Here is a 20,975-nt window from a genome sequence, read left to right on the forward strand (position 1 = left end):
TCATATGACATGCACATGAAGAATAAATAAAATAAAAATACAAGTATTCAATAAATCAAAACACAAACAAACAAAACCTCAGGCCTTCACATGTATTCAGTAGATGCTCCTTCACCTGCTCCCCCAGCCCCCCGGCCAACATGCACACTATCTAGAAGTTTCCATCATGTAGCCCCACTCACCGTCTCAGGGCAACCTATCTCCTACAGTTGGAAGACTCACACCTTCTGCGTTTAAAAGCCTCGAAGAACTGTTACTTCTCCGCAAAACAGCGTAAATGAAATTTCCACTTACAGCAAAGTTGCAGGTCAGACAGCGTTTAGAAAAAGATGCCAATTCCTTAAACTGGGTGTAAATTTTTTAGTCTTTGAAAATATTGGTGGTCCTTCAGATACATTTGTGTCCTTGGCAACAATTGTTCACAGGTTCCCACCAGCTTTTAAGAAGGAGAAAAACTACTTTCACTTCATAGCAGGTGGGAGAGAGACAGCAAGGTCACCAGATTTAATGAACAGCGCAAAGCCTGCAGTGGCTGTTTCGGCAACACCTGCCTGTGATGTCCTAGTCTAAACAACCCAGGCTTTGGTGAACATCTGTCTAGTGAAGATGTTATTTTGTCTAGTGAAGCCTCCTCTGAGGTGGGAGAAGGATGAGCATCAGTGGTTAGGGGATTAAATTTCCTTCAAGGGAAGGCATGAAAGTATGGGAGCAGTAAGAAAATTTCTTCTGCTGAGGGTGGGACCCCAGGACAGAGACAAAGCAGAAAGTGGAAGAGTCCTTCAAAGGATGCAGCTGTACAGTCATACTTTCATACCAGTTGTTTCCTTGAACTCTGAGGATAGTTATGCTGACTAATCCCTTTAAAATTATTTCCTCCTACATGTCATCGCCCATGGACATCCTATCAGTAGGGGGTGTTTCACATGTACAATCCTGTGCAGTTGGGGGAGACAATAGTACAGTCAGTAGTGAAAAGCCAGGCCACAGAGGCAGGAGGACTGGTCCTTTACTGTAGGGTACTGTGTTTTCCTCTATGTCACTTTTCGTTATACTAAAGCATAAGCATACTGCTTGGTTCCAGAAAAGAAAAAAAAAATTCTTACCTTTCTCACCCACTAACTTGGAGCTGGAAGGGCAGAAAGTATCTTTTTAATATCTGTCATCACCTAGCATCATCTGGCATTCAATCAATGTTTAAATGCGGGGGGGGGGGGGGGGACTGAAATAAGATATTTTCTTCAAGGAGAAATTATTAGATCTATATGGTCCCAAATAATGAAAGTAACAAGAACAATGAGAACCAACAGACTGTTTTTAATCATATTTGGATTATATAAATGGCAACATATATTCGCTTGTGTCCTTTTATTATATTCTGTTCCTGGGCAATTAATATTGGAGGAATCTTTCGGGCCAATTAAATATTTAGATGATTAAGTATGCTTCCACATTACTTCTTGTTACCAAAGATATGTTTATTCAAAACAGTGGGACTGAAATAAAACGTGAAAAGGAAAAAAAAAAAAAAAAAAAAAAAGGCCTGTGGCTCCTCCTCCAGACACCCCCCTCCCAACTGTGATGAATAGGAGGGACTGTTTCCCCCCCTGCCCCTGGGAGACACTATCCTTGCAGTGTTTTAGGCTGTTTTGAAATTCTTTTCTTTGGAACAATTTTTTCCCCCTTAATATCAAAGAGCTGCTGCTGCTCGCGAGGCTGGCTGGCGCACCAGGGGCCGAAAACACCAGAGGCACCGCTCGGCTGGTGAAAATGCAGATTGATGATGGCGCGTCCAGGGACGCGCCTTCCCTGTTCTGCAACCCGCACACACCTTGAATGACAGCGAATTATTCTCTACAGGTTTTTCCTGCGGGAAAGTACCCCGCGCGGCCGTTCGGCTTTCTCTAGAAAATCGTGAGACGGGCTCGGCCGCAGAAGAGGAGCCGGAGCGGCGATCCCGGGAGCGCTTCCAGAGAGCCCGGGGGCTCCGGCCTCTGCCGCGAGCGTCTCCTCGGACCGGCTGTGCGGGCCGCGGGCTGGGAGCGGACGGCGGCGGCGAAGGGACCGCGCGGTCAGACGTGAGCGGACTCGGCCGCCTGGCGCAGCGGAGGGCCCGGCTTTAGTGCTCCCAGCCGGGCAACTTTCACCGGAGCCCGCGCCGCCGGGGCTCGGCGGCCCGGTCGGCGTCCAGGCGGGGCGGGGGCACCACGTGGAGCACACCGGCTGCCGCCAGATGTGCCAGCCACCCGCTCCGAGGCAGGCCCCTCGGAGAGGCTCCAGCCCGCCCCGAAGCCCCGCCGGTGCTCGCAGCTGGCGGCCTTCGTAAAGAAAGCCCTCGCCTTCCGCCGCGCAAGGTCCCGGGGAGAGGCGGCGGCGCGAGCACTCCCGGCTCCCAGAGCGCGGCTCGAAGCGAAGCGCCTCGCCAGGAGGTTTGTCCCCGCCCGCACGCCGTGCCGCGCGGCCCCAGTGGTGGGGCACCGGGCGCGCGGCGGAGATGGGCGAGACCATGTCAAAGAGACTGAAGTTCCATCTGGGCGGGGAAGCGGAGATGGAGGAGCGGGCGTTCACCAACCCCTTCCCGGACTACGAGGCCGCGGCCTCGGCGGTGTTCGCCGCCGGAGCGGCCGAGGACACAGGCTGCGCTCGCCCCCAGCCCACCACCGACGAGCTCGGCCTCCCTTTTCACAACGATGGAAAGGTGAGTCGGCAGCTGGCCTCGCCCGGGCCTTGGGCCGCGCCAGGTAGGGGGGGAATCCCGCCGATGGTAGAGTCCATCCGCCCCTCCCCGCCCCCGTGTGACGTCACCGGTCCGCGCCCGCGCGAGAGTCTCAACCTGGGAGGGCGCAGAGATCGGAGGCGACTGTCTCGTGGGCGCTTTCTGTGTTACGAAGCTGCGCTGCTTCCGGGAGGGAGGGCTGTGCGTTTTGTTTTGTTAGCCACGTTCCCTTTGATAGGCACCACTTTTGATATTAAGACTCATGCTTCAAAACTGAAAAGTCTTGCCAGCCTTAGCCAGCTTGCCCACACAGAAAACCAAGAATACTTTTTCACAACTTTCTGTCCACTCAGCTTTTATCTCTTATTCTGGAACAACCAGTCCTTTTACTTGAGGACACAGTTGCACTTTTTTTTTCTTTAACAAAAGACATGTTCTTCATATTTTTCCTTATCCAAAGAAATACATTGTGTTTTTTCTTAGCCCACTTTTAATACGCTGTTGTTTCCTTTTAACCTTGTTATTTCTATTAGTTTTAAGGACATGTATTGACTAGAATTCTTAATCCTTGGAAACCTTAATTTCTAGTAAAAACTAAGAAGTAAACAATTACGGATTGCCTGTTCCACAGGCATTCTGTGAATTGGCTATTCTATGAATTTCACGATTTCTAGAAGTATATTCATCCTTACAGTAAATTTTTCAGTGTGGCACACCTGTTTACCAATGAACTTAAATAGCTTTAGGTCCTTTAATAAGAAGCCAAAAGTAGCTGAACGTATGTTCAGTAATCAGTGCCTCAGAATTTTATCTTATTTAGAAATGATCTAGACATGATGTGGGAAACTAAAGGCAAAGGAACTGTAGATAAAATTAAATTTCCAGATAACCTGCAGCCCATTGACAGATACTTGAGAAAGGCAGAGTCTGACATTCTTCCAGGAACTCCACCTGTTTTAATGCTAGGTAGAGAGAAAAACAACTTTAGCTTGACAATAGCTAGGCCTCCAGGATCCTGTGATTCTTCTTTAGCAGGTGAAAGTCCTTTTGGAAACTTGCTTTACCTCCCCCAACTCCCAAGCATATAATCAGTCACCCCTCACAAGCACAGTGCAGCTCTTTCTGCCCAAGGGTCCTGTCCCTGTGCTTCAGTAAAACCACCTTTTTGTACTGAAGGCATCTAAGAATTCTTTCTTAGCTGTCAGCTCCGAATCCCAACACTCCAAACCACATCAGAGACTTTAATTTACCTGTTGTTAATAATTATGTGTAACTTATTCATGAGAATTTCATGAGACATTAAATAGGTAGCCTTCATATGAAGTTGTTTTTCTGGCTGACAAATTTTATAAGAGATAACATGACCTTATGACTAGTGCACCCAGATAGAATAAAAGCTTTATGTCTGCATTATATTTAATGCTGAGAATGTCGAGAACTGACCTCTATGCTGTGGAGCCGTAATATATAACACGAAGACAGAATTGGAGAATAAAGAAGGAAAATAGTTTGTTACATTGCTGGGCAAATGAGGCTGCAACAGGCTAAGGCCTTTAAAAACTGCAAGCCCCCCACAGAAAAGGGCTGGGGTGGGGGAGGTTTATAGGAAAATACAGGATCTAGCAGGTTTTGACTGGAATTGGGTGCTGCCAGCCTCCTACCTCTTGCCTTTAGGGTGGTACCAGGTTCCGGAAACAAAAGTCCTTAAGAATGGAGGAAGGGAGCTTTGCAGAAGAGACGAAAAAGGTTACTTTAAAATCGAGCTTTACTGAAGCATGAGTGCAGCCATTTTGATTTTTGTTCAACTTTATGCTTTTAACTGGTTTCAGTAACCCTTAAGACATGCCTATTTTAATTAAACCAACAAAGTTTAACTGGCTTCTGTTCACCGAAGACTATCATAGATCATGTGAACTTGAAAACCATTTGGATTCATTTCTGTGTTTCTGAGAGTATACTTACTTTATGTAAGCACTTATTTTTCATTACGCTAATTAAATATAGCTCTTTTCAAATTAGTTTTGGCTGTACCATTTGTAGCTTAAAAAAAAAAAACACCCCATCGTTAACATACATGTATAGACATACATAAAAATACAGAAAGGCAAAACAGATCTTATGGTTCGGGGTTCCTAAAGATCTTGTAGAACATTTACATCTCACAGGCACAGAGAAAGGATATAAATGTCTGCAAAGGGCATATGTTTCCTAAGTCCAGATCTTTTACTGTATCTGCAAGACTTTTGAGATGAATAAGGTGAGTTCTGGGATTGGTAAAAAGGATAGATGGACTTTGAATGGGTTCGAGAGCTACATTGCTTTTCTGTAAAGCCTTATTTTGTAAGAGAAGTACAGTCGTTTTTAATTCCCCAAAGAATTGGATTGCAACCTGAATGATATCAAGAGGCTGACCTAGCCATCCAGCTATATTATCTTCAGTTTGCTTCTTCTGGTTCACTAGGTAGAGGGTAGAATCTGCATTTTTAACAAGCTTCTAGGGAATGCAGATGTTCGGGTTCACAGATCCCACTTTGAGGAGAAAAGCTCTAGAGTATACTCCCTCCCTAACCCCCACTTTAGTCCATTTAGAATCAAGAAAAAAGCATTGTATTTCTCTGGACAATTGAGAAGTGCTGATTTCCTTATTTTTCCCTAATACGCTATGAGGTTAAACAAATTTCGGAAGTAAAAAAGCATACACTTTAAAACAAAAACAGAAAATTGTATAAAGAATTATAAAATAAAGCATTTCCAACAGCTCAAGATTATGCCAAATTATAGATACCATATAAGAGTGTTCTTTATCTTCCTTTTTTCTCTGCTGAGAAAGCTTTCAAATTCTTAGGATCTGTCAAATCCTTCAGAATTAGCTCCAGTCTACCTCTTCAGCCTCATTACCACCCAGGGTTTTTCAGGCTCCCTCCTCTCTAGTCATATTTTACCCCTCGCCAGTCTCTTAACGTAGTTTCTTGTAAGTCCCTGTGCATGCAGCTCTCTCCTTAATCTGTCAAATCTGTGCTGTTAAATTAATTAAACAAGGAGGCCATTACACACTGGGGTGGCTCTCATGCCCTGGTGGTCTACATAAGCAAACCAAGATCTAAGTCAATAAATACCCCACAGTTACAAAATCAAAACGCTAAGGATAACCAATCACAGACAGCAAACGGCTTAAGGTACAGCCAGTCGAATAATTTCCGTCCTTTGCTTCTGTCTCTCCCCTGGCTCCTGTCAGCAGAGAGCTCCTAACCACTTCCGGTTTGGTGCTGTCCAATTCAAACTGATTTGTCCTTAAATAAATTTTTAATATGCCTCAGTTTATCTTTTTATGAGTTCTGGTGTCAGAAGAGGGACCTAAAGGTCCCTCCCCCCCACCCATGGGTCCCAGGTGCAGTGAACCACCAACCAGGCAAAAGTACCTGTTGAGCCCCTGTGGCCGCTTTCTCATTGCCTCTGGAGGTCGCCGCTGAGTCCCTCCTTGGATCCTAGCTCTGCAGCTTTTGCATTATGAAGCTTCTGACTTTACTTAAACATTTCTTTTTCCAGACTCAATCCAATTCAACAACCAGACTGGGTCTGGGGTTGGGTGGGGTCTGACTTAAAACTGAACTGGGTCCCATGTGAGAGTTCAGGTGAGTAAAATTTTGTTTTAAGGCTCAGGCTTAAAACCTTAACCTTATCAAAAACAATCTTGAATTACAGTGGCCACAATCGAGAACTTTTAACCATCCTAGATAAGCTTATCCATTTATAAGTTGCCATAGAGAAAAAGGGTGTCAGCCAAGCACATGCCTTAGAGAGTACAGGGAAAATTATTTCTCCTCCAAAGTTTGAGGACTAGGATGAGACCCACTAGGATATCCTCTCCAGAGCCTACAGATCCTGAGAAAACCGTCAGAAGCTGGCAAAGCGTGAGATTCTTACTAGTCAGCTCTCCCAGATCTCTACCTGTGGTTCCGGGTCCGGAGAGGAAGGTCAATTTTATGTTGTCCCTTCCTTTCCCAATTCAAGTTGGCAGGAAAAAACATTTGTCAAAATTGTATCCCTGAATGTGAGTCATGAATTGGCTTTCAGGTACCCACTGGCTATTGATCCTTTCTCTCCAAGGGACAGCTATTGCCTTCTTATTTTTCTCTTTTTGTGTCCTGAGAACTTGGCTTGGGTATCTGCCTGCCTGGAGCACACATGTCCTTGTGTGTGTAGGCGGTTCAGCTGTCAGGTGGGGTGCTCCAAAAATACGGCTGCACAGAAATGTGTGCTGAACTCCATTTGTGGCTGGGGTCCCACCACGTGTTGCTGGCTTTCAGAGAAGTTGTCTGAGTTCTTCCTTGGGCTATCTTTGGGAGTGGCTCCAGATCTTGGGAGGTTAGTGTCCTTTGCACCCAATTTGGGATGCTTCTTACATCCAAGGGGTTTCTCAGTACAATCAGATATTTACTTTCAGAATCCGACTGAAACCTGACAAGATATCTGAAAGGATTTTTTTTTTTTTAAGTGGCTCTATGGTCAGCAGTTGGCCAAATGGAAGCTGATATTCAGAACCTGAAACTTTTTTTTTTTTTTGAGACCTCCCCTGAGCTAAAATGAAACTATGTACCCAGAGGGAAAGAAAAATATTTTGGAGCCACTGTGGAAGAATTTACTAAACATTCCAAAGTTCTAAATCTGGAACATAAGACTCTTATATTCTAAATCTAGAACATAAGACTCTTCTGATTTCCATCTTAGTTGATAATCTTCTCCCTGATATAAAGAAGCAAACTGAAGATAATATAGTTGGATGGCTAGGTCAGTCTCTTGATATCTATCATTCAGGTTGCCATCCAATGATCCAGAAACTGCATGTAACAGGTCCCCAGGCTAGAGCATTAGTATGCCTTTTGCTTGGGAGGAGCACTGCCCTACAGTTTTGTTGAATTTTTTAGAATATGAACTTGGGGCACCTGGGTGTCTCAGTCAGTTAGGCATCCGACTTCTGCTCAGGTCATGATCTCATGGTTCCTGTTCTCAGCACAGAGCCCACTTTGGATCCTCTGTCCCACCCTCTCTCTCTACCCGTCCCCTGCTTGTGCTCTCTCTCAAAAATAAACAAACATTAAAAAAAAATTTAATTAAAAAAGTCGGATGCTTAGCCAACTGCCAGGCACCCCACTCCTGCTGTATTTAAAGCCTTATTCATATTCAGCAGTTTGGTTCATGCATAACTTGAAAGCTTACCTTATGTTTTTAGGATTCCTTTATATGTGCATGGTGTTTGTTTGTTTGTTTGTTTGTTTGTTTGTTTTAGAGAGAGAGAGCATGCAGAGCTGGGGAGAGGCAGAGAGAGAAGAGACTCTCAAGCACATTCCAAGAGTTCAATCCGGAGCTCAATCCCAGGACCCTGGGATCATGATCTGATGTGAAATCAAGACATTTTACCAACTGAGCCACCCAAGTGCCCCATTTAAACACCTATTTACATTTCACTTTTCTATTTAAAGATCATGATTGCTTTACAGATTTCTGTTATTTCCTCAAACACAACTTTCATCAGAAAGTACAGAAAAGGGCCGCGTGGGTGGCTCAGGCAGTTGAGTGTCTGACTTCAGCTCAGGTCATGATCTCGGGGCTCCTGGGTTCAAGCCCCACATTGGGCTCTGTGCTGACAGTGTGGAGACTGCTTGGGATTCTCTCTCTCTCCCTTTCTCTCCACCCCTCCCTCACTTGCCTTGTCTTGCTCTCAAAATAAATAAACTTTTTAAAAAAATATAGAAAAAACAAATATTTTAGAAAGAAAATTATTGCATATTCCTTACTTTTCATACAGGACTACTTGTTTTTTTCAGAAAATACCGTGTCTTTCACCTAAACATCTTTTTTGTTTCCTCTTTGTACTGCAGCATAGAGTGCCTTCCCCTGTACTTTTCACATGGCAAACTCATCCTTCTAGAAGACTCATGGTAGATGCTACCCTCTCTGTGAAGCTTTATTTCATTTGTCATAGGAATCTTTGTTACTTGGCCACACCCAAGCCATTCAAAGGGTTAACTAAGTAAGTTGTGTTATTTCTCTATTGCTGCCATAAATTATTGCAAGTTTAGCAGCTTAAAACACCACCTATTTATTTGCTCACAGTTGTGAGGCAGAACTGGGAACAGTGTGGCTCAGCTGGTTACCTGCTTCGAGTTTCACAAGGCCAAAATCAAGGTGTCAGCATGGCCACCTCCCTTTCCGGCAGCTCTGGGGATGAAATGCTTCTGGTCTCGTTCAGGCTGTGAGCCCAAATGAAGAACTTGTGGGGGTAGCACTCTGGTCCCTATTTCCCTGCTCTTGCCTTCCAGGGCTGCTCTTTGCTCCTTGATGCTGCCTGATTCTTTCTCATGCTCTCCTTGTGGCCCCTTGTCACCTCTCACATGTCAGGTCTCCTCTGTCGTCTTCACCTTCTCCCACATCCTTCCGACTCTACACAGAGAAAGTTCTTGCTTTTAAACATTTATTTTTGAGACAGAGAGAGGCAGAGCATGAATGGGGGAGGGTCAGAGAGAGGGGGAGACACAGAATCTGAAACAGGCTCCAGGCTCTGAGCGGTCAGCACAGAGCCTGACGCGGGGCTCAAACTCACGGACCGCGAGATCACGACCCGAGCCGAAGTCGGCCGCTTAACCGACTGAGCCACCCAGGCGCCCCAGAAGTTCTTGCTTTTAGAGGTTTGTGTGATCAGACTGACTCTACCTGGATACTCTCCCTAAAGTCTTTGACTTGTTTCAGGTTCCAGGGATTGGGGCATAGATGTCTTTGGGGCTGTTTTGCCTACCATAAAAGTCCTTAGCATATTGGTTAAAAGTTTGGAATCTAGAGCTGGCTACCTGGGTTCAGATTCCAATTCTACCACTTATTGTTTGTATCACTTTTGGCAAATTACTTTACCTCTCTCCCTGTGCCTCATATTTGTCATCTGCAAAATAGGGGTAATAATTATATCTTACCTGTAGGGCTATGTCGATGACAGTGACAATGACTGATGAAAGGGTACTAACGGACTTAGAGGACGTACATTCTTTTAATGGAGCTTAGGAAACTTTCTGCACACAGCTATGCAAAGGAGGCTCAGCAGTGGTTTTTGTTTTTGTTTTCCATTGGAGGAACAAGCTTTCATGGGCTTCTACCCTACAAAGTGCCCCACTGATGATACCCTCTAACCAAAGAAAGGTCTCCTCCAGTCTCATAGGGGTTGTTAATGCCTTTCCATCTCCTCTTCACCCTTCTGAACACTCTGGCTATACACTTGCCCACCTTCAGAAGCAAGGATTTAAGAATAGCCATAGTGAATTCCTGAAGGGTGAGTTGAAGATGGTTTTCTAAGATGTATCATTTTCCTAGAAGCTCCAGGCTGTAACCATGTATGAAATCTCTCTTCCTCTCTCTCTCTCTTTGTCTCTGTCTCTCCACACGCATACACACATACACACACACACACACACACACACACACACACTTATTATGTAGCATCATAATTATCTTTATGTCTGTCTCATTAGACCAAGAGCTCTGGAGAGTAGGAACCCAGTCTTATTCACCTTTTGGCCCAGTAACAGTGCCTGGCACACGGAAAACAATGATTATTTATTTTTCAAAAGAATAACTGAATAATACTAAGCTCAACATTTGCTAATAATCCATATCGTGTTTCTGCTTCTTTTTCTCAACTTTACTTTTTATTTAAATTTTAGTTAACATGCATTGCAATATTGGTTTTAGGAGTAGAATTCTCATCACGCACGCAGTGCTCATCACAAGTGCCCTCCTGAGTACCCATCCCCCATCAACCCCCCCATCTTCTACCCACCTCCCTCCATCAACCCATAGTTTGTTCTCTATAGTTAAGAGTCTTTTGTAGTTTATTTCCCTCTCTTCTCTTTTGTTCCCCCTTCCCATATGTGCATCTGGTTCGTTTCTGACATACCACATGTGAGTAAAATCATGGTATTGATCTTTCTCTTATTGACTTACTTCACTTAGCATAATACATTCCAGCTCCATCCACATCATTACAAGTGGCAAGACTTCATTCTTTTTGATGGCTGAGTAATGTTCCATTGTGTATACCACATCTTCCTTATCCGTTCATCAGTCGATGGACATTAGGGCTCTCTCCATAGTTTGGCTATTGTTGATAATGCAGCTATGAACATTAGGGTGCATCTACCTCTTTGAATCTGTATTTTTGTGTCCTTTGGTAAATACCTAATAGTGCAATTGCTGGATTGTAGGGGGATTTCTATTTTCTTATGGGACCTCTATAATGTTTCCTAGAGTGGCTACACCAGTTTGCATTCCCACCAACAGTGCAAAAAGGTTCCTCTTTCTCTGCATCCTTACCAACATCTGTTGTTTCTTGAGTTATTATTTTAGCCATTCTGACAGGTGTGAGGTGGTATCTGATCATGGTTTTGATTTGTATTTCCTGGATGATGAGTGATGTTGAGTATCTTTTCATGTGTTTGTTGGCCATCTGGATGTCTTCTTTGGAAAAGTGTCTATTCATATCTTTTGCCCATTTCTTCACCGGGTTATTTGGTTTTTGTGTGTTGAGTTTGATAAGTTCTTTATAGATTTTGGATACTATCCTTTATCAGAATTGTCATTTGCAAATATCTTCTCCAATTCCATCAGTTGCCTTTTAGTTTTATTGATTGTTTCCTTTGCTGTGCAGAAGGTTTTTATCTTGATGAGGCCCCAATAGTTCATGTTTGCTTTGATTTCCCTTGCCTTTGGGGATGTGTCTAGTAAGAAGTTGCTCTGGCCAAAGTCAAAGAGGTTGCTGCCTGTGTTCTCCTCTAGGACTTTGATGGTTTCCTGTCTCACATTTAGGTCTTTCATCCATTTTGAATTTATTTTTGGGTATGGTGTAAGAAAGTGGTCCAGTTTCATTCTTCTGCATATTGCCGTCTAGTTTTCACAGCACCATTGTTGAAGTCTGCCTTTTTTCCATTGGATGCTCTTTCCTGCATCCAACTTGTTGAAGATTAGTTGGACATACATTTGTGGGTCCATTCATCGAACTCTGTTGTGTTCCATTGATCTGTGTGTCTGTTTTTGTGTCAGTATCATTATCTTGATGATTACAGCTTTGTAATATACCTTGAAGTCTTGCATTGTGAAGCTTTGAGTTTTGGTTTTCTTTTTCAAAATTACTTTGTCAATTTGGGGTCTTTTCTGGTTCCATACAAATTTTAGGATTGTTTTTGTAGCACCGTGAAGGATGCTGGTGTTATTTTGATGGTGATTGCATTGAGTGTGTTGATTGCTTTGGGTAGTATAGACATTTTAACAATGTTTGTTCTTCTAAAACATGAGCATGGAATGTTTTTCCATTTCTTTGTGTCCTCTTCAGTTTGCTTCATAAGCTTTCTGTAGTTTTCAGTGTGTAGATCGTTTACCTCTTTCATTACTTTTATTCCTAGGTATCTTATGTTTTTGGTGCAATTGTGAATGGGATTGATTCCTTGATTACTCTTTCTGCTGCTTCATTATTGGTGTGTAGAAATGCAACCAATTTTTGTACGTTGATTTTATATCCTGCGACTTTGCTGAAGTCCTTGGTGGGGTTTTGGGGGTTTTCCATGTCGTCTGTGAATGGTGAAAGTTTGACTTTTCCTTGCTGATTTGTATGCCTTTTATTTCTTTTTTATTGTCTCATTGCTGAGGCTAGGATTTCCAGTAGTGTGTTGAATCACAGTGCTGAGAGTGGACATCTCTATTGTGTTCCTCACCTTAGGGGAAAGCTCTCACTTATTCCCCATTGAAGATGACATTAGCTGTGGACCTTTCATATATGGCTTTTATGATGTTGAGGTACGTTACTTCTGTCCCTACTTTCTTGAGGGTTTTTATCAAGAAAGGATGCTGTATTTTGTCAAATACTTTATTTGCATCTATTGAGAGGTTCATATGGTTCTTATCATTTCTTTTATTAAAGTGGTGTATCACCTTGATTGATTTGTGAATACTGAACCAGCCATGCAGCCCAGGAATAAATCTCACTTGATTATGGTGAAGAATTCCTTTAAAGTACTGTTGAATTCTGTTTTCTAGTATCTTGTTGAGAATTTTTGCATCTAGGTTTATCATGGATATTGGCCTGTATTTCTCCATTTTAGTGGGGTCTTTGTCTGGTTTTGGAATTAAGGTGATAATGCTGGCTTCGTAGAATGAGTTTAGAAGTTTTCCTTCCATTTCTATTCTTTGGAACAGTTTGAGAAGTATAGGCATTAACTCTTCTTTAAATGCCTGGTGGAATCCCCCCCTCTGGGAACCCATCTGGACCAAGAGTCTTGTTTTTTGGGAGATTTTTGGTTATTGATTTAATTTCTATACTGGTTATGGGTCTGTTCAAATTTTCTTTTTCTTCCTGTTTGAGTTTTGGGAGTTAGGGAATTTCTAGGAATTTGTCCATTTCTTCCAGATTTCCCAGTTTTTTGACATATAATTTTCATAGTATTCTCTAAGTGTTTGCATTTCTCTGGTATTAGTTGTGATCTCTCTTCTTTCATTTGTAATTTTATCTATTTGGGTCCTTTCTCTCGCTCTTTTTTTTTTTTTTTTTAATAAGTCTGGCTGGGGGTTTATAGATTTTTTTTAATTCTTTCAAAGAACCAGGTCTAGATTCTATGGTCTGTTCTAGCATTTTGTTGTTGTTGTTTCTTTATCATTTAATTCTGTATTCTTTATTATTTCCCCACTTCTGCTGGCTTTAGTCTTTACTTGCTGCTCCTTTTCTAGATCCTTTAGCTTTAAGGTTAGGTTGCTTATTTGGGATGTATCTTGCTTCTTGAGATAGGCCCGAATTGCAATGTACTTTCCCCTTAGGACTGCCTTTGCTGCATCCCAAAGGTTTTGGACTGTCGTGTTTTCATTTCCTTTCCTTCATGTATTTTTTAATTTCTTCTTTAATTTCCTGCATAGCCCATTCATTCTTTAGTAGGTAGCGCTTTAACCTCCATGTATTTGAGGATTTCCAAAATTTTTCCTGTGGTTGACTTCAAGTTTCATAGCATTGTGGTCTGAAAATATGCTTATTATGATCTGAATCTTTTTGTACTTGTTGATGGCTGATTTGTGACCCAGTATGTGATCAGTTGTGGAGAATGTTCCATGTGCACTCAAGATGATGTGTATTCTGCTTTAAGATGAAATGTTCTGAATATATCTGTTAAGTCCATCTGGTCTACTGTGTCATTTAAAGCCATTGTTTCCTTGTTGTTCTGCTCAGATGACCTTTCCATCACTATAAGTGGGGTATTGAAATGTCCTACTATTATGGTATTGTTATCAATGAATTTCTTTATGTTTGGGATTAATTGATATATATATTTGGGTGCTTCCAAGTTGGGTCATAAATGCTTACAATTTTTAGTTCTTCCCTTTGAATAGACCCCTTAATTATGATATAATGCCCTTCTTCATCTCTTATTTCAGTGTTTGTTTTAAAATCTAGTTTGTCTGGGGGCGCCTGGGTGGCTCAGTAGCTTAAGCAGCCAACTTTGGCTCAGGTCATAATCTCATGGTTTGTGGGTTCAAGCCCCATGTTGGTCTCTGTGCTGAACGCTCAGAGCCTGCCTGTAGCCTGCTTTGGATTCTGTGTCTCCCTCTCTCTCTGCCCCTCGCCCACTCACAGTCTGTCTCTCAAAAATGAATAAACGTTAAAAAAAATTAAAAATAAAATAAAATCTAGTTTGTCTGATGTAAGCATTGCCACCCCAGCTTTCTTTTGGTTTCCATTAGCATGATAGATGGTTCTTCATCCCTTCATTTTCCATCTGTAGGTATATTTTGGTCTAAAATGAGTCTCTTGTAGGCAATATATAGATGGATCTTTTTTTTTTTTTTTATCCTTTCTGATACCCAATGTCTTTTGATTGGAGCATTTAGTCCATTTACCTTCAGAGTGATTATTGAAAGATAGAAGTTTAGTGCCATTGTATTTTGTTACCTGTAGAGTTGGTGTCTCTGGTGGTGCTGCTCTCTGGTCCTTTCTCGCTTTTGTTACTTCTCGTTTTGTTTTTTTGTTTTTGCTTTTGTTTTTTCCTCTACTTAAGAGTCCCACTTAAAATTTCTTGCAGCGCTGGCTTAGTGGTCAGAAACTCTTTTAGTTTTTGTGTATGTGTGGGGGGGGGAGGCGGGGGGAACTCTTTACGTCTCCTTCTGTTTTGAATGACAACATTGCTGGATAGAGTATTTTTTGCTGCATATTTTTCCCCTTCAGCACTTTGAATATATGTTGCCACTCCTTGCTGGCTTGCCAAGTTTCTGTGGACAGACCTGCTGGGAACCTGATTGTTTTCCCTTATGGGTTAACAATGGGTTCTTGCAATGGGGAACTTTTGGGTTCCCTTTGCTGCTTTCATGATTCTTTTTGCATTTTGTGAATTTAATTATGATATGTCTTCGTTATGGCCAATTTTTGTATAATTTAACGGGAGTTCTCTGTGCTTCTAGGATTTTGATGTCTGTGTCTTTCCCCATTTTCAGCTATAATTTGCTCACATAAACATTCTGCCCTTTTTTCTCTTTCTTCGTACTTTGGGGCTTTAATGATATGAATATTAATACATTTTAATAATTGCCGAGTTCCCTAAGTCTGTCTTCATGATTCCTGACCTTTGTTTCTCTCTTCTCTTCAGCTTCATTGCTTTCCATCATTTTATCTTCTCTGTCACTAATTTGCTCCTCTGCCTTGTGCATTCTTATTTTTATGGACTCCATTTGGGTTTACATCTCATTTATAGCATTGTTAATTCTGCCCTGACTAGATTTTAGTTCTTTTATCTGTGCAGAAAGGGATTCCCTGGTGTCTTCTATGCTTTTTTTCATGCCCAGCTAGTATCCTTATAATTGTTGTTTTAAATTCTAGTTCAGATGTCTTATTTATGAAATCCCTCACCACCATTTCATCTGTTCTTTCTTTTGAGGAGAATTCCTCTGTCTTGTCATTTTAGAAGAAGAAAAAACAAGAATAATAGTATTAATAATAGAATGAAATAAAAATTAAAATGTTGAAAAAAATCAAATAAGGGAAGCTAGATCCTAGGTGTGTTTTTGTCTGCTTGTTAATTAAGAGAAGCTTGATAGAAAATAGAAAAATTTAACAATTACGATATAAAAATAAAAAGCAATAAAATAATATAGAAAGAAAATTAAGTAAAAAATCTTGCTCTTTCTGAATCCAAGAAACAAAAGAAAAACAACAAAAACAAAAACGGAGGCAACAACCACAAAAAAAACGAACAAAGGAAAAGATCCAAATGAAGCTAGATCCAGTTTCTCCTAGAGCTGAAACTTTGCAGCAGTCTATTATCGGTAGACTAAGCACATGGAAGGGATTCGTGCTGATCTCTGGGAGAGGAGAGATTCTCTGGGAGAATCTGCTGCTCTGATTCTCAGACCAACTTGCCCTAGTGGAGGTGTGTTTTGAAGGCACAGGGGGCAGTGCTTGGTGGAATGGTTCCATTCTCCACTTGATGGTGCTGTTTAGCTCCCTGGGGTTGATCAGTGTCGGTGGGCCAATGGTGAAAATGGTTTCAACCCACTGTGTAGTCTCCAGAGTGGGAAGTTCTTGCTGTCACAGGCACGTGACCAATTACTCCCCTGTGTCCCTTACTTCCATCAGCTCCCTGCCTCTCCCTCTCTGTGAGCTATCTGCCTACCATGTGGCGCCTCTCTCCGGAGTTTTATATCAGGCACAGCTGTGTTTCAAAACCCCACACTTCAGAGACCCCCCGAGGTAGGAATGCACACTGATCTTCTGGGGGGAGCATCTTGCCCTGGCCAGGGCCAGATTGTTCTCAAGAAAGGGTTGCGCCACCACGCAGTGGCAGCAGCTCAGAGTTTATAGGAAATCACAACACACAGTTGGTGCCAGTGTTTGTTGCCTTCAGCTGGCCTCTCTCTATTCCTATAGAGTTGAGTGTGGTGGCTTGATGGTGCCCACCACGTCTTTTGCCCATGGAAGGGCTGGGTCACCTGTACCAACTGCACTCCGAATAGGTGAATCACTTCTTCCTGGCGACCCTGGGAATCCTTAGACCACGCTGTTCGCTCCAAGGGCTCTGCCCTCATTCCTCGACGGAGCACCACCAGGGGCTGACCTCTGAAACTTCAGACTCTGCGCTCCGCTGTGTATAAAATGCTGGCAGGACTGAAACTCTCTCCTTTTTCCCCTATCCATAGTTCTGGGGAACAGTTTTCTTGTGCAATCCCCTGTGTGTTTTCACTCTTTCTAGCTGCTTTCAGGGGGTGTGCTTTCTTGCACCAACCCAATGTGCTGCTCTCTCTCCCCCTCTGTCTTTCTCTTCTTTATGACAGCAGCTCCTTCCCTTCTGTGGCACCTTGGCTCTTCTGTCCCCCAATTTACCTCTCCACATCATGTACCTGCCATGTTCTCTCCCTCAAATTATGCAGATTGGTCTGTTAATCCTCAGATTGAATTCCTAGGTGTTCAGAATGGTTTGATGTTGATCTAGCTGTGTTCAAGGGACCAGACAAACCCAGGGACCCTTACTACTCCATTTTAACTGCTCCCTCAAATGTTTTATAGGTATCTGACGATTACAGAAAGAGACACAATGTTGGGTATTTTATCATATGTTTAGTTAACACATCAGTTATGCTTTATACCAAGATTCAAGAAAATCTGGGCCTTTATCTTCAGTAAGAGGTTTTTTTTTTTTAATGTTAATCCATTCTAATCACCTATAATATTTGTAAAATTTATATCTACTTTTTTTCCCCCAAATTCAACACAGAACATAGCTTATGAACTTTCTGAACTGAACCCACAGGTTGTGTAAAATCTAGAGTAGAGACAGAGAGGTGCAGAATATGTGCATATGTTCATGTTTTAGGGAATGACACAATAGAACAGGAATTATTCCCCTTAATTCTTGTGAGGTAATGTAAAAAATATCATGCCTAAAAAGGAGTTTAATTTCCTTAAACTTTTATCAAGCCTGTATCTGGGGTAATTTGCATGCTGAAATACCACACAGTGTCTTTATGTTTACCTGTCTTATTCTTTTCTTTCTCTGAATAGAGCTCTCTTATCCTAATTCCAAGATTTATTACCATGAAAAACATTGTGAAGAAGAAAAATAAATCTCATTATAACATGCATTGCACACGGGTGCAGTGACACCTGACAAGTTCTGTTATAGCCAGTGATTAATACCTCTTCCAATATAGTTTTGCTTTATAACATTTTGGAGCATCCTTGTTGGGGAACATTGAGTATTATGTAGGAAAAGAACATTTTCTTCTGATTGCAATGCAATTGCAATGCAATTACTAAAAAGCAGTCTCTGATCAGAGGTAAAACCTCCAAAATTCTTCAATTACTCCTGCTTTTTCTGTATTATGTGGCCGATATGTATTGTATTTATATGGTGTGTTTGAGTGAAGGCTGTTAGGTCTTTTGAAAATCTAATGGTAAACTGTAAATATAGAATCAAAGATTTCACAATAATTACACAGCATGGGGAAGCCCAGGAACTTTGAAATTAGACCGTAGAGTCAGAGCCCCAAGAGTCTTGTGACTTTGGGTAAGCCTCAGTTTTCTCACCTAAAATCAGAAAAGCATTTGGTGATGTGAAGAGTAATTGAAATATCATGTAAAGCACTTAGTGCCAGTCATGTTATAAGTGCTCAGTAGTTGTTAATTATCTTTATATAATACTGCTATTAACTGAGATGAGGCAGTTAGAAATTCTCCTGGTATGGTAATCTTTATCACATGCAAACAGAATTCTGGCATAATAAATTTTCTTCTTTGTTTATAAGAGTGTGGTCCTCATATAAACAAATTAGAAGTTTCTTTTATGAGGGAGAGAAAATAAAGAACTAGAAAAGCCACCTCAAAGCAGAGGCAGACAAATTTTTACAGTGAAATTTTGGCAAGTATTAGTAGGGATTAAATAATCATAAGTCTTAGAGCTACATTCCAGTGGCATTTATGAGGAATAAAGCATATACTTTGGGATAAGGTTATTATAGCAGAGCCAAGACTGTATATAAATATGAGTTCGGCCTGCATTCAGCTACAATAAACAGAAGTCTCAATTTTGGAAGTATCTTAATCAGCTTATTTTTCCCATATAGCAAGTCTGGAAGTACACAACTATTGGTGTTGACTTATTTCGACAAGATCAGGGCCTGGATTTATGAGATCATTTTGGTGTTTCTCTCATCTTCTTTGTGTTTAGTAGAAGATGGCTGCTACAGCTCCAGACTGCATGTCTAATTTTATAGCAGGGAAAAGGGAAAAAAAAGAAGGGAGTGCCAGCTGTATCCTTCTCTTTCATCAGGAAAGAGAAGAACCTTCTAAGAGGTCCTAGAAGACTTGTACTTATGCCTCATTGGTCAGAACTGTGTCATATGTCTGCCCCTGGTCCTAAGGCAGCCTGGAAAAGCAAGTAGCTCTTCTGGGGCTGGATGCATTGCTGCCCTGAATATAATCAGAATTCTGATGGTAGGGAAGAAGAGTATGGGAAATAGACATGGACTGGGTACCGTCTTATGGGTAGTGCCGTACCGGGTATCAAACAGGTGCTTCTCCAGTCTTTTTATTGTCATGCAAATTATTCTGTATCCCTTTGATTCACAGTAAAAGCCAAAGCACAAGTCTCAGGAAGTTCAAGCTAATAACTTGTAGTCACAAGGTCTTCAGACAGTTAGATGGAGAATCAGCCATTCTTGTTGGCATATTCATTAACAGCAGTAACATATTAATTCTTCTGGTTCATGAACACAGGATTTCTTTGCATTTGTTTGTCTTCAGTTTCTTTCATTTCAGAGTCATATAGTCTCATAGTCTTATAGTCCACCTCCTTGGCAAAATTTATTCCTAAGTATTTTATTGTATTTGGTGCTATTGTGATAGAATTGTTTTCTTTGCTTCTTTTTAAGCTATTTTGTTAGTATGTATAAGCATAGTTGATTTCTGTATGTTGGTTTTATATCCTGCAACTTTACAGAATTTGTTGATTACTTCCCTCAATTTTTTGGCTGTGTTTTTAGGATTTTCTGTATATAAGATGATGTCGTCTGGAAATGTAGACAGTTTTACTTTCTCCTTTCTGATTTGGATGCCTTTTAATTCTTTATCTTGCCCTAACTGCCCTAGCTAGGACTTCCAGTACTATCTTGATTAAGAGTGGTTAGAGTGTGCACCCTTGTCTTGGTCCTGATCTTAGAGGAAAAGCTTTCAACCTTTCATCTTTAAGTGTGATGTTAGCTATAGCCTTGTTGTATACACCTTTATTATGTTAAGGTGTGTTCCTTCTATTTCCAATTTTTTGAGAGTTTAATCATGAAATCAAGGAAGGGTCAATTATATTTTTTTAAATCTGTTGAGGGAATCATATAGTTTTTTATCTTTTGTTCTATTAATGTGGTGTATCACATTTATTGATGAATCATCCTTGCATCCCAGGAATAAAGCTCACCTGATCCTGGTATAGTGTCCTTTTAATGTGTTTTTTAATTCAGTTTGCTAATATTTTACTGAAAAGTTTTGCATCCATGTTCATCAGGGATATTGATGTGTAGTTTTCTTACAGTGTTCCTTATCTGGCTTTGGCAGTGTTGGTCTTGTACAATGCATTTGGAGTATTCCCTCCTCTTTAATTTTAGAAGATTTTGAAAAAAAAAAAGAATGGTTAATTTTGCTTGAAGTGTTTGGTAGAATTCATCACCTCATTTGAGGAATTCTTCTTGGGAAGGCTTTTGATTGCACATTGAATCTCCTTGCCCCTGTATTGCTCTGTTCATATTTCCCATTTCTTTCTGATTTGGCCTTAGCTGTATGTTTCTAGGAATTTATCCGTTGCTTCTAGGTTATCAATTCTGTTGGCATATAACTGTTCATAGAAGTCTCCCATGATTCTTTACATTCTTTGGTATCACTTGTAATGTCTCATCTTTCATTCCTGTTTTTATTTTATTTTTTTTAAGTTTACTTATTTTGAGAGAGAGAGAGAGAGAGAGAGAGAGGGAGCACACACGTGTGTGAGAGAGGGGCAGAGAGAGAGAGAGAATCCCAAGCAGGCTCTGCACTCTCGGCACAAATGCCAATGCATGGCTTGAACCCAGGAACTGTGAGATCATGACCTGAGCCAAAATCAAGAGTTGGATGCTTAACCGACTGAACCACCCAGGTGCCCCTCATTATGTTTTTATTTATTTGAGTCTTGCTTTTTTTTCAGACTGGCTAAAGGTTTGTCGATTTTTT

General features: G+C 41.4%; 1 protein-coding gene across 1 annotated transcript in view; it reads left to right on the forward strand.

The window, feature by feature from the left end:
- The first annotated feature begins 2,466 nt into the window (after window positions 1-2,466).
- The window catches only part of LANCL2 (LanC like glutathione S-transferase 2), a 50,171-nt gene continuing 31,662 nt past the window's right edge, over window positions 2,467-20,975 (forward strand). The window contains exon 1 of the mRNA XM_078442596.2: window positions 2,467-2,695. Coding sequence (XP_078298722.1) covers window positions 2,492-2,695 — 204 coding nt within the window. The 5' untranslated portion in view covers window positions 2,467-2,491. The remainder of the gene's footprint in view (window positions 2,696-20,975) is intronic.

The sequence above is a fragment of the Panthera onca genome, chromosome A2, assembly GCF_046562875.1.
Source record: "Panthera onca isolate mPanOnc1 chromosome A2, mPanOnc1 haplotype 2, whole genome shotgun sequence".
Classification (NCBI taxonomy): domain Eukaryota; kingdom Metazoa; phylum Chordata; class Mammalia; order Carnivora; family Felidae; genus Panthera; species Panthera onca.